Below are 14,010 nucleotides of genomic sequence, written 5' to 3'. Positions count from 1 at the left end.
TTAAAATGAAATTCAAACCTATTTATTGTAAAATGTACATGTATAGCGTTGCTGTTTCATATCCTGTGAACCGATAATTTCTAAATGTCTTTATAATAAACTGATTTTAGACATATAGAACAAAAGCATGATTTACATATACATATAAAGTTTGTCTATTCCGTTGTATATATTCTATATTATTACTAACAGGATGGTGTACCAACACTGATCCATCTGTGTATATAGGGAATAAGAGGTTAATGTCGTGGATGGAGAGTGGTTTTCGCGATGTACTTTCGATTTAAAATCGCGAAATTTTATTACCGAATAAACTGAAAATATGAACTTTTTTCAAGAAATGTAACATACCAGTCGTGATATTTTAATCAATATAAGTTAATTAATCTTACAGCCCCGCGTCGAATATTGAATAGTATTTTAATATTTGATCCCATTAGACAAGCCAAATGTGAATAAGCTCCATTGTACTTAAAATACATAAAGGAATAATAAAATTCAATGAACATTAACTTTATCATCCTCTTATCTTTTATTTTAAAGGGACCGTCAACCACGAAATACGAAACAAGAACAGTTCTAAAATACCGTATTTGTTTTACAATTATTAATTTATAAATGACAACAATTAATAATAAATATATATCTTAGTGGCAGAACAACAATTTGTAAAAAAAAAAGTCTTAATCTTATTTAGAAGTCCACATGTCATAAATCCTGGATGGTGAAATATGCATTTTGAGGCGATCCAATTGAGATGGGTCAGGAAAAGATATTAGAGGACTGGTCAAGTGTGAACGGGTCGACCGACAGGATGTTGTTGGTGATACGTTTGGCAATACATGTATTGATTAAGTTTTTAGATGGACAAGTGGGTCGAAACGTTTGAGATTTTATTTATGAAGCAGATCCATCTTGTGTTCTATGTGATTCCGTGTCATTCAGAGTCCGCTCTATAATATAGACCTTGTCAATACTTTTAACTATCAAAATCGAGCATATAATCAATGTTATCATTATGATATGATTAGTTATGATTGTATTTTGTATTTTGTACAAAATACCATTGGCGCTGACCTGAGTTTAAGGTTTATTGGCTTGTGTCTGCATTGTTTTTTGATGGTTGGTCATCATTCCTGAAATCGATCGAAATAACATGATAACACTAATTTCTGAGTAAGTTTCAATAAGAGTTTAGAGTTAAGGCTAGTGATCTGACCCCTTTCCTCCGCTTCGCATGATAAAGTTGAGAATATATTTTATAAAGGTAGAGCAATACCTGTGACCTCTATAACAAATTTGGATTTTCAATTTGAATTAGATCCTTGCTTTTGATATCGTGTTAACTAGCTCAACATTTGTCGATATATATTAATCGATTCCGACAAAGTGTCATTAAGATAGGACAAACATATGACCTATTAAGTGTTTAATATATAAATAAAAGACGCACTTGTTATGACACAAGACAGACAGACACCGTAAAAGTCTTGTGCTCAAGTAAGACAACATGCGATATCACAAATATCATAATCTTCAGGTAAAGCTATATAACAGTTAGTCATATTTAAATGTATAAGCATATTAAACCAAGCGGTTCATTTCCTTAAACTGAAAAGTGTTTTATAAAAGTATAAAAAGTATCATATCTATGCCCAAATGTTTATGCTTGGGATATACACGACATTACCACAGGAAGGAAATAAATGACACGCAATAATTACCCGACTATTGTTATTATCCATACAAATGAAAATTGATATTAAAAGTTTGCATTTATAAAGCTAATTATAAACCAAAGTTGACTACTCTTATTTGAATAAAATATTGACCTAGTTGTATCCGTATCGATCAAAGACTTCTTATGCAATCAGTCATTTATACGTCGATGTTTCGTTAAATATTTAAGCAACATACTAGCAAAAGAGTCTCAACATGATACATAAATCAACAAGATGAGGAACATTCGTAAAGTGATTGTCTACATACACACGATTTAAGGTATTTTTAATTTAAACCATGTTTCTATATATACCAGACTATGCAAAACGTTTTTTGGAAATGAATAGTAAGCCACAACATCGAGTTACAGGGTTGGGAAAAAATAGTTTGTTTTCATCATGTGGTTGAAAATACAACTCATCAGATGAAACAGTTACGTCAGACATGATCAGTTACAATGAACAAACTACCATACATTAAGAATGCAACATTAATTGTTTGGCCAATTACATAATTGGTTTGCACTAATTGCTTGGTGTGTAATACTTAATCATATTGTTAATGCATTGCATTTTGTCATGTTTAGTTGTTGTATATGACATTCAAACACTTATGGGAATATAAGGTAAGCGGTTTCTTTAAGCAGTCATGGATGTCTACGACATAGATTTCTAAATTTGTGCATGCGACTCGAACGAATTATTCCATAAGAATATATAATAGATATTTGAAAAGTATCATATCGTTTTAAAAGGCGAGATAATGCAAGAAAATTACACAATACAAAAGTAAAATCAATATAAATACGGAATTGACACATATGGCACATTTCAATTGTATTTCAATGATTTCAATTTAATGATTAGTTGAAGACAACAGAAAATTATGTAACTCATAAAATAATAAACACAATGAAACGATTGGTCATGATTAAATCGTGCATAATGCCTGATGTTTGTATTAATACTCTTCACGCTTAACTTTCTCGCCGTCATGCTTTCTTGTCCGACCGTAGACAGAATATCGCCTTGCAATTAAGCACAAGTTTTCAAATTGGTCATGGTTATATTGACGGCCATACATTGCTTAAGCAGATTCCACTTTGACGAGTTTTCACTTGTAATATTTGTCTCTTTCCAATACACAGTCAAAACACTTTTAAATAAGAATAAATTGATTGTGTAGGAATGTGACATGTTTTTATTCGAAAGGGGGCAGATTACTAGTTTCTTGTATGTAACAATGAGAAGGTAAATTTACTGGCATGCTAGGTTTCCGTTTTCCAAACTTCAGTTTTTATAACAACTCCCCTGTTGTCAACATATGCTGGTTCGAAAGGCAAACTCTGGTCATCAAGTGTCCATTCTAATACTAAATTACGTTGTTCTTCCGTTTTTCCCCTGCCCTCGCCCGTGGAATGTAGACCGTCCTCGTACCAGTTAAAGGTCAAACCTCTGTGGTCTGAAATGATATAGTTTGAACTTGCGTTTGTGTTCTGTCTTATTACACATGATATCTCCTTAGTAATTGGAACATTTACTATTGTCGTTATCGTTGACAAAACACTTATTAATGTCCACTCAGTTGGCGTTGATGACAAAAATATTTTATATGTTTGTGTTGAAAGAAAGAAATTGGTTTATAACCAATATTTGATATATTTTGAAGAAGATGGACGGCAAAAATGCGACTATACAAACAGGAGTATCAGCGGACCTTTAATAAATACAAGAGGTCATAACGCTGCTCCCCGGAGACCCCAACGAGCTTAACTGAGTTGAGTAGGTTAATGTCCATTAGTGTTCACAAAAGTTTCATAAGGACCGCAATTAAGCTATGTTTTGAATGAAACACAATCATTTTAAAACTTAATTCACATATATATTATATAAGACATATACAATAATAATATTTTTCTGGTAACCTTGCCGACCCACTGCCTACTCTGAAGAATTAATGTCCGATTTGTAAAAATCTCTCCTAAATCGTTCTTTATTTTTATTTTCAGAGTTAGTCTTGGCAATATTGAATCAACTTGAGCAACTTTCGTACAAAAACATCATCAACAACACGAGTACTCGTTTTTTTATTCATTTCTCATCAAATTAAAATTTAAATAATGAAATAAAAGAAAAACAGTTATAATTGTTAAACATGAAAACATTATTCATCATTCGCTACATTAATTTTTTTCTTTATAAATTAACGCTGCTATCAGAATGGTTTATTTGGCTGGCAAAGCGTATAAGTCAGAAGCAAGCGGACGATTAACAATAAACTAACAAAAATGGCTTCTTGTGTGACGCATAACACGAGTCTGAGTGTCACGTACGATTGTGGAGCACCAATCCTTATGAAAGTGGACTTAGTTACTTCAGTCCCTGATTCTCAATTAATCGGACATTAATGATTTGTTAAATAACGGATCTCAACATTGCGGATCGTAAGGAAAGTTGTTTTAAATATCGCGTTATATTTGCAGCAATAAAATTTAAAATATACTAATGACTGTATTAGTGAAGTAAATTTAGTCTTGTTAAAAAAACTCAACCTACAAACCCATATATTTCAGACTCGTTATCAGAAACAACCCATTGTTGTTAGGTCTTACACGTTTTGAAAATTTTGAGCACGTTTCACGACGAGTGAGTATACCTTTTTACTTCTAGATCTTTAGAATGGTTTTATGATAGCCACATAAGGAGACGTCTTGAGTGCCATGTTTTTTAATGTATACATGAATCAAATCGAACTAATCTGAGCAATCATTTAAACAAATGTAAACATCAAACTTCATGAAGATTACGCTTAATGCTTGTAGAATTATTATCCATGTGAAACATTATCTTTAATTTTTACATATTGACCTAGTTTATTATCCCATATAACCCACTCTTAAACGCTTCTGAGAAATCTATGGGGACAACATTATCAGAAAAGTTCAAAAACGTTGTGAATTAATGAAGATTGGCCACATGCTTTCGTTTTGAATCTGACCGTGAGAATTTGTTTTAATCCACCAAGTGTCATACAGATTGGGCAATGAATATGGCCTCTATTAGCTTCAAATGTATTCATTTTATTCGTGCTTATACTCTTGTTATTGACCCCACTGAAAAATTATAATTTGGAAAATATTTTATGTTCTGAAAATCTTTCACGAAGATTGGGCAAACCATGTGGATAGTTCACACGCGTTTTCGTTAATTCAAACTATTGACCTTTTTAACCAAAGTGAATCAGTTTCTAAATTTGCCGATATATGATTGGGGCAAATGTTTTGAACAACTTCAATTCAAGTTAAATTCCGATTGTGTCATAATGCAACCTCTATTGTTAATCCGCTTGTTAAAAATTGTATCTGGTGACCCAGTTTTGACCCCACATGCCCCATATTCGATCTCAGCCAAGATATCATTCGAGCAAAAGGTCTTTAAAAGGTCAATGGAGACTTGGTAATAACAGTTACCTTAAGCGTTTGCACATAGTGTTTTTATTTGACATATTATTAAGATATTTAGTTGTTAGTCCACGTAACTCAGCGTTTAACTCGGCCGTGATATTATTTGACAATTGTTCTGACCAAGTTGCGTTAAGGAAATGAATGTAGCCTCGAGAGTGTTTACCAGCATTTTTGATAAGCTTAAAATAGTGTTTTACCGAACACGGCCCCAAGTTTTGAACTCCAGCGATTTAATTTTTTAACAAATGTTCTAACCAAATTTAATAAAGATTTTACTATTAATTTAAACAATATAGTATTCATAAGCGTTTTCTTTAACTTCACAAGAGTGGACTAGTTTTTTATCTCACGTGGTAAGTTTTGCCTTAGATAAAGATATCATTTTGCAAATGTTCGTACAAAGTGTCATGAAGATAAGGCAAAACATCCGGAGTGTGTTCACATGTTTTTGTTGAATACGGCACAGACAGCCAGTATTTGATTCCACTTAAGCCAGTTTCGAACTCGGCCGGGAGAGCATTGAGGAAAATGTTTTCACGAAGTTTTACGAAAATTTAGCAATACATGCGTCCGCCAGAGTGTTCAAAAGCATCAGCACGTTGGTCACATGTTAGATATTAAAATGGCGTAAGTAATGGCAAGTTTGTATTGAATAATATCTCAATATTTGTCTATATTTTAGAGGTAAGCATTATTATAATAAATATCAGTTATTACAGTCGTAAAGATAATTTTTTAAAGCATGTACACAAACTGACACTTCACTTGCACCACACGTTTCATTACCTTGAAAATTCGGATAAACGGTATATTGCTGGTTCTTCCAAGTATAATACAGGTATTCCATTTCCCACATTGAGTCTGCTTTGTTAGTGGCTTTGAAAGATTTGTACCACAGTGTAGCCTTATGTTTGGGGACAAACGGGACGGATTCGTTGTTCTTCTTTACTTCAGCTAACCAGTCTGTAAATGAAGAACTAACAAGTCTGCAAAAGAACCTGTCTGAAATTAGTGGATAAGCTATTCTACGAGTGTAAATAACATCACATGGCATGCAACAAATGCATAGTTCACATCCCTTGTACGTCGATTATTCAAATGCAGCAGATATAGAAAAAACATTGTTACTATATTATGTAGACAGTTTTGTTGCCAATATTCATATTTATCCTGTCACATGCCTTTAAATCCGCCCGATAACCAGGTAATATAATATCCCAAAAGATATTAGGCTAGATGACCACGTGACCTCGAATATCCGTCAGTTGCTATCCGCGCATGCGCATGCATTTACTATTTTCTATTAATAAAATATAATTTTTTTCTATTAATAAAATACCAAATACATGTAAAAAACTGTTTGTTTAAACATTATTATTTAAACAGCATAATTTCGTCTTTGTGTATTGAATTAATAACGAGTAAGTCGATTTCTGTGTGTCTTAACAAGATGGAGGCTAGCCTAAGCGCTTTGCCTGACGTGACGCCACCATGTTTTTTTTCGCGCGTGATGTTTACCATATTAAATATTTAAACACAAAATACTCGAAAACTAGATATTTTAGAAACATTTTAACGAATGTTGTAAATGTGACAGGATAAATAGAATAATAGGTTGGTGACGTGGATGGAGAATGGTTATCTGGCTCGTCGGAGGATCTTATCGGGTTCGCCTTCGGCTCACCCGATAGATGCCTCCGACTTGCCAGATAACCATTCTCCATCCACGTCACCAACCTATTATTCTCTATGTAGGTATGTTTTTGTATTGTGCCATTTAATATATGCCACAAATGAATATGTATCACATACAAAATATGCAGTTTTATTCTTTTTCACTATGCTACTCTTGGCAGTGTTAAACCATTTGACACAATGTCTTGCAATAGTTCTTCTGGTAAACGCAAATGTATTTTGATTTGAAAACTCGTGTTTCATTAAACACCAATTCGTTGCACTGAAAACACGCGGCGGAAACGTATTATGTTTGTGTTTATAATTAATTCATTTCTTTGGTTTTCTTGGTGAATTATGACTTTTTGAACTTAAACTAGTCTGTCTGAAGCGCCATTTCACTAGAGGTGGCATTTAAAAACATTTTCTATATGTTCGATATTTTTTTATCAATATTTTTCAATATAATGAACTAGAATGGTAACTTGGTTTTTATAAGATTTGACCTGGTAACGTGGTTTGAGAAGCAAGTAGCGCAGATAAGAATTAATCATAGATATTTCCAAATTAGACATTTGGACAAAGCGTCATCTATTTTGAGACATAAATGTAGACACTAGAGTGAAAACAAAGTTTTTCAAAGATTTCACATAGCGAATATGTTGTTGTTTTTTGCCGCATGTGACCCAGCCTTGGTCTAGTATGTAAAGGTCAACATTCTGACAGTTTTGTCGTGATATAATTTTTAATGTGGCATCTACAATATTAACAAGTTTTTTTTCTAACATTTTACCTGGTTACCTTGGTTTGGGACGCACGTTACCCAGATCTGAACCTACAAATGTCTTTAAAAGTGTCGACCACTATGATTAAGTAAACTCATGTTGTTTTTCTTGAGTGCAGACACGACGTTTGATAAAGGTATGAGACTAAGGGACCTAATTTCTAAATGCAACAGACCTAGATTCAAGCTTGACCTGGTTAATTACAAGATACAATTTCTTACCAAGTGTCTTAATTCGTTAATGTGACGTCTGAAGTGTAACAATGGTTTTCAATGATTTAATCTGGTGACTTTATTTTTCGACGGACATGACGACGATTCTAACTCGGCCTACATATTGCCTAGATAAACATGATCACTAAGTTGCATTAAGATTGGGTTAAAAACGAGTCCACAAGAGAGGTAACAAACACATCACACGACAATGGACGCACAATAGCTCACCGTAAGTACGATGGCGAGCTTTAAAGAAGTTTATAATTATTTAGTATTACATTTGTAGCTACAGTTTTACATTGGCTCCTTACGTTTGATTCCTTAAATGAACAGCATACGTGCTTGAATTATATATTAGATATCTCCTAGAAATATTACTGCCTTAAATTCTTGTTTTATCCATTTTAGATTATATGGACCATCGACAAAACAATAAGAAATAATGTTGGTGAACGAAGACACATGTAGTGAATATTCATGGTAGAAAGGCTGCAGCAAAAGATATTTCTTACCAAATTTCAAAATTGCATGATAATTTGGGTATAATTGCACGAAGTATTGACATTTTAACTGTTTTTTAACATTCACAATAAATTTATTACATGTTATTTACAGATGCGAGTTGTTTTAAACAGACCGTTAAACCTACCAAAATATCATTTCGATATGGCCGATACTTTCTTTAAACATTGATTATACATTTACAGACTTGGACTAACGGACATTTGACACTTCGAAATCATGCCTAGTATCAAATGATAGGCCTTATTGTAAATATTGTTCGATTAATAACTACAATATGGTACAAAATATGTAGCCTTTTATTATTAACAGACTGTAAACAAATGTCTCAAGACGATCATATTTTAAAATGGTATTCACACATCTTCTGAATGTTCTCCCATTATAACTAAATAGAGCAACCAATAAACATTCGCTTTAATTGTTATATAATTTAACAGTGATTTTTTTGCCCAAAATTACCGCCGATATTCGGCTGCTTCCCAATTGCAAAAAATGACGTTTTTCCCCAAAAATTGACCAAAATTTCCCCAAAAATGACCAAATTTTCCCAATAAAGCCAATAAGATTACAATGTCATTTAGCGTTAATTTCGTAGAACGAGTGCCGATCGAGCTTGTCGAGTCTTCGCCGAATGACAACTGTCTTACGAATGTTCGCGAATGAAGCCGAATACGATTTTACGTTGCTGTCCACACATCTCTCTCTATAATGCGGAGGATACCGTCGATAGTCGATGTATCCCGATTGTTAACGCCTGTTTTTACACACGTCCAAGATGGCGGCAAGCAGACGAGAAGTTTGCAATGAGCAACAAAAATGATAAATAACACTAAAATTAACAGCGGACATCACATGGTTATTAGGAGATAATTTAATGTGTGCGTCAATTAAAGCAAAATACTACGTTTGAGATGAACAACAACAAATATTTATTAGAAATCTTCAAATGTAATGCGTGTCACGAAAATCTGTGTTGGGAAATTGGAGTTAGTTTACTCACAAAGTTAAAGCATTTAAGATGGGTATCGTTCGAAAATGGAAAGAGACAAACATGATTTGATTTATATGTTAGTGGATCCGTGTATAATCAGATTCATATGCATATTCTGCTTTATTATGTTTGTCACGCTGTATAGTTTGGTGAAATGGCATTGAACTGAGGATGTCAATTGTGAAAGATATTAAAAGGTAAACAAATGAAATGTATAATTTTAGCTCCATTTAATACAACATTTACACAGCAAGAACATATTTGTTAATATTTGTAAATGTTTTCACCATATCATATTTTACTTTAAAAAACATCCTGAATTAAATTCATACTCTTAAAGAGATTATGATTAAATCATAATGGTACATATATATTGAAGAATCTATAGATTATTGCAAGTTTAATATCCATGTGGAAGGATATTAACTAAACGTTGTAAGAAGACATAAAAGCAACACTTTATAATATAAAAATGCTGTCAAACATGAACTTAGCAATTTTTATTCTGTTCTTATAATCATACTTATAATGTTTCCCAATTTCATGGTTTATCGCGCTATTATTCCAAATTTCATGGTTTATCGCGCTAATTTTTCCAATCCAAATGCCACAGGCTGTAACAAAAAAAATCAAAAAAAAATCACTGAATTAAGATTATGTAGTAAACACACATTAATAATTGTTCACTTTTTTTTCCTCATGTTTTTGTGAAGAAAGATGGAAAGCGTTATATTACTCAAAACCGCTGTCAACTATACATAGGTGACAACAACTGTGAATATATGGAATTATATGTGGGTATTGTATAAAGATCAAGTTTATCATGGATGCTTAGAACCGATGTAGCGCGAGGATTGACGATTTAGTTTTTCCGTAGTTGACAAAAACAGATTCTCCAATTCACACTAGTAGCCGGGGGGGGGGGGGGTTGCGTTGGGTGCGTTCGCACCCAACTTTTTTAACAAGTAAAACAATTTACTATAAGTTGCACCCCAATTTTAATTTGAAGCAAAAACGGTTATTTTGTCCAGGAACCCGGTGAGTCCTTCGTATTTAAGCGTTAAAATAATGCTGTATTCAATATGCAACCGACAGATCATCACAAAATTAATTTCTCGATTAAGTCATTTCCAAGACAGCGCGTGATTTTTATTTACAATTTTAACCGTAGAATTGTTGAAATCAACAGAGGTTTTGACAGCAAAATTTGAGGAGATCTAAGAAGCCGGTTCCCGCAAAATGGAATTGCAATCTTTGTTATAAATTGTTTTTCAGTTTAATGCATAATTATTAACCTGGCACTCTAATCCGTATAAAATCGATACTTATTTAAAGATATTTGATACTAAATGATTGTTTTGTAACTTTTGTCATCGTTATTAATGTATGTTAAAGCTATAACTTTAATAAATATCATGAAACAAAATGATGACGCCTACTTATTGTGGTTGAAATCCCAGTCCAATAACCTTTTTCAACAATTATCTAAATGGCTTGAAAAACGATTTGATTAACTTGAATAAATAATCTTATAAAAAAAAGAAAATACATTTTAGATGATTATTAACTGAATGTTATGACAGCTTCCGAAAATGACTGAAATCAAAGGACACCCTTTGACTATTGCCGAAGACAAATGAGTCACTGGTTAATAACTTTGCATTATACCACGATTCATAACAATTACACATTGTGCACAGCATTTTCGACAGACTGCGTTGTCTTTTTTTCTATCGCCTTACAACCATTTTCGGATCCCGTAAAGGGTTTTCCATCAACAAAAATATCCGCTATGCTCAAGACAGGATAATTTTTATGTTGAATGAGAAGAAAACAAATCATTTCTACAAAGCAATTTAGCTTTTTTTGTAGTTTACCAACACATACATAGCTTTCCACAATGTTTGTATTATGTCAAACTTGAATGTCCTATTCTTAAACAGTTGTTATAATGAATTTGAAACGTTGTTAAATATGATCAGATGGACGTTAACGTTTAATGTTCATCAACTGTGACGGATCTTGAGCATATAATGGGCAAATAAGTACATGTTTTTTCTTCAACGTCCTGGTATAAATTGTTAAGGACTTTGGGACCATAGGGCAAGTAGTTTGTGGTTATAGGGTCTTAATGAAGCCTTAAAGGGGCCTTTTTCACGTTTGGGTAAATTGACAAAATTGAGAAAAAAAAGTTGTCTCAGATTCGCAAATTTTCGTTGTAGTTATGATATTTGTGAGGAAACCGTAATACTGAACATTAACCACGCTCTAAAATAGCCATAATATTAATCTTTTGGCGATTTAAAAAACCCGAAAATTATAAAGCGTTGCAACGCGAAACGATTTAATAATTTGGAGAGTTCTCTTGTTAACGTTATATTGTGTCAAACTACGAGGATTGCTTATATAAAGTATAAAATACATCTGTCGTTGTATATGGAAGGATGGCCGAGTGGTCTTAGACGTAAACTTTTTACTCCAGGGGTCAGTTGTTCGAGCCCTGCTGAGGGTTACCTTTTTTCCTTTTTTAATTTTATTCTTGATTTTTTTACTGGGATTGTTATATCCAACGTTTACATTTATCAATATAAAGCATTTACTGACAAACTTCAAAACATGTCAAAATCTGTGAAAAGACCTCTTTAAGTGTTATATGTTTCTGAAATTTGTTTAGAAAAAGATAATGTATTTGTTAAAAATAGTTTAAAAAATTAAAGAAAACAGTTATTCCATTTTGATCACTTTTTAGTATTGATGCAGATGTTTACGTTTCTTTTTCAAAATGCTACCGCACATACCCCCTTCGTTGCTCAATAACCATCCTCGATGGTAAAAATTCGCAACCCCGTTTTCAAAACCCTGGCTACGGGACTATGTTTTGGAAAAGCCCAAATCTGATCTTGAAATAGCGATAGTATAAAGCTCATGTTTATACGATCGTTGTTATACTACCGATTTTCATCTGGCAATAGGATAAATATTGAGGACAATGTTTGCACAATAGAAAGTAATGGTCCTGCAATTAATATGTGCTGCACATACCGGATTTAGCTCAAGCATGAAATTGGATTGTTTTGTCAATATGCTGCATCGTATTTCGCCATTGTGTATGTTCTCAATGGATTCAATCTATATTAACGAAGAATACAACCCAGTAACTGCCGTAATGCATTATTCGCGCGTACATAATGGATATTGGATTTAAAAACAGACTGTGAGGAAATGAAATGTGAGACGAGCAGTCGTGACGCATCTTTTTTTTTTTAACGCAAGGCGTACATACTTTGTTTAATGATTGCATTTACGTATTAAAGGTAATATGGTTTAGTCTTAAGTCTTGTCGGATCATTTAACTAAAACTTATGAGATTTAGAAAATAAAGAATATAATTCGATCCCAGAACACACACAATTTGAACATAAAGAGGATACCGATTTAGCTCATTACATATTGTTTATAAGGCGAATAATATTATAATTTCAGCTTAATGAACAGTAGGCTAACAATACCGTTTTATATTGAACATTACATTTTTAACATAAGCTGTATTTATGGTCTAAAGTGTTTAATTTGGATGATTAATACGGACCAATATCTTTAAAGTTTTACTAATTAACTTATTTAACCCTTTCCCATTCAAAGGCAAAGCGAAAATGGTTATGTGCAAACAGCATAAAACCAGAACAGCCTGCGAGCAACTCGCAGTCTGTTTAGGTGTTATGCTGTTCACTGCTTATCAGTATCTTAGGGTTGGAAATGAAGCCTTTAAAGCTTGAATCTAGTAAAAAAAGTCTTTAATTAAATTTAACTTTCTATGGGTCTTCAAATGCCTCAAAATACGAATCTAAGTGGCAAAGGGTTAAACTAATTGTGCAATCACATGTGGTCTGTCCGCTACCTATACACTATGGTCAGCGCACTTAACCTATTCAAAGTTATTGAGAGGAAACAAAAGTAACATTAACATTGATTGACCTTGACAAAAATTGTCTGAAATACATAATGTATGTCTGCATGTAAGCCACTGAAGCAGAACACTTGAGCGCAAATACACCATTAGAACTAAAGTGGTTACCGCTTTTCTTTAATTTAGCAACAGTAACATTGATCATGATCCGATTGGTCCTATATTTAATATCAAGCTACCTATACAAAAAAAATCGTATTATACGTCCATACAAACTGAAGATATTATAGCAGAAATCATTTTTCTATTTTGGTAGTGACTTGACTTTAAGTTTACTGGCCTAAAATGGTCTAGACGTCATTGACACAATATAAAGTTTCGTGACGTTTTGGCAAAATGCAACTTTCAGAGTTTTTATGTCAACCAAACGTCACAACCAAATGTCGTAGTGGCGATACCTCATGACACGGTTTGGAACTTTAGTCAGTTTGCAAGTAGATTGTTAAACTTTGTATAATTGATACAAGTTAATTGACCAGTTTTAGGAGGATTGACCAATAAAGTTACTTCTTTAGTGTTCTCGTGATTTAATATAAAGCCATATAATTCAAAAATGCATCTCACTCGGCTGTTATTGAAACAAATGTTTTGACTGAATTGTTGCTTAGTCGAAATCAAGTGTAACATCACGAATGTTAAACCGATTATTTGTCAACTTGACCTAGTGA

The 14,010-nt window shown here is 33.0% G+C and overlaps 1 protein-coding gene across 7 annotated transcripts in view; it reads right to left on the bottom strand.

The window, feature by feature from the left end:
* Nucleotides 1-14,010, bottom strand: part of LOC127861846 (uncharacterized) — a 129,137-nt gene that overhangs the window by 92,357 nt on the left and 22,770 nt on the right. The window contains exons 3-4 of one of the 7 annotated variants that reach the window (XM_052400531.1): nt 5,972-6,148; nt 2,546-3,183 (exon numbers count right to left, since the gene is read on the bottom strand). The exons of 5 other annotated variants lie outside the window; for them this stretch is intronic. In XM_052400531.1, the coding sequence (XP_052256491.1) occupies nt 2,990-3,183; nt 5,972-6,148 (371 nt within the window). In that variant the 3' untranslated portion in view covers nt 2,546-2,989. Of the gene's footprint in view, nt 1-2,545; nt 3,184-5,971; nt 6,149-14,010 lie in introns of those variants that run through there. One more of the 7 variants, XM_052400532.1, reaches the window with a different exon arrangement.

The sequence above is a fragment of the Dreissena polymorpha genome, chromosome 16 (assembly GCF_020536995.1).
Source record: "Dreissena polymorpha isolate Duluth1 chromosome 16, UMN_Dpol_1.0, whole genome shotgun sequence".
NCBI classification, from domain to species: domain Eukaryota; kingdom Metazoa; phylum Mollusca; class Bivalvia; order Myida; family Dreissenidae; genus Dreissena; species Dreissena polymorpha.
Note: the sequence above shows the minus strand (reverse complement) of the source record. Positions and strands in the feature narration are given on the sequence as shown.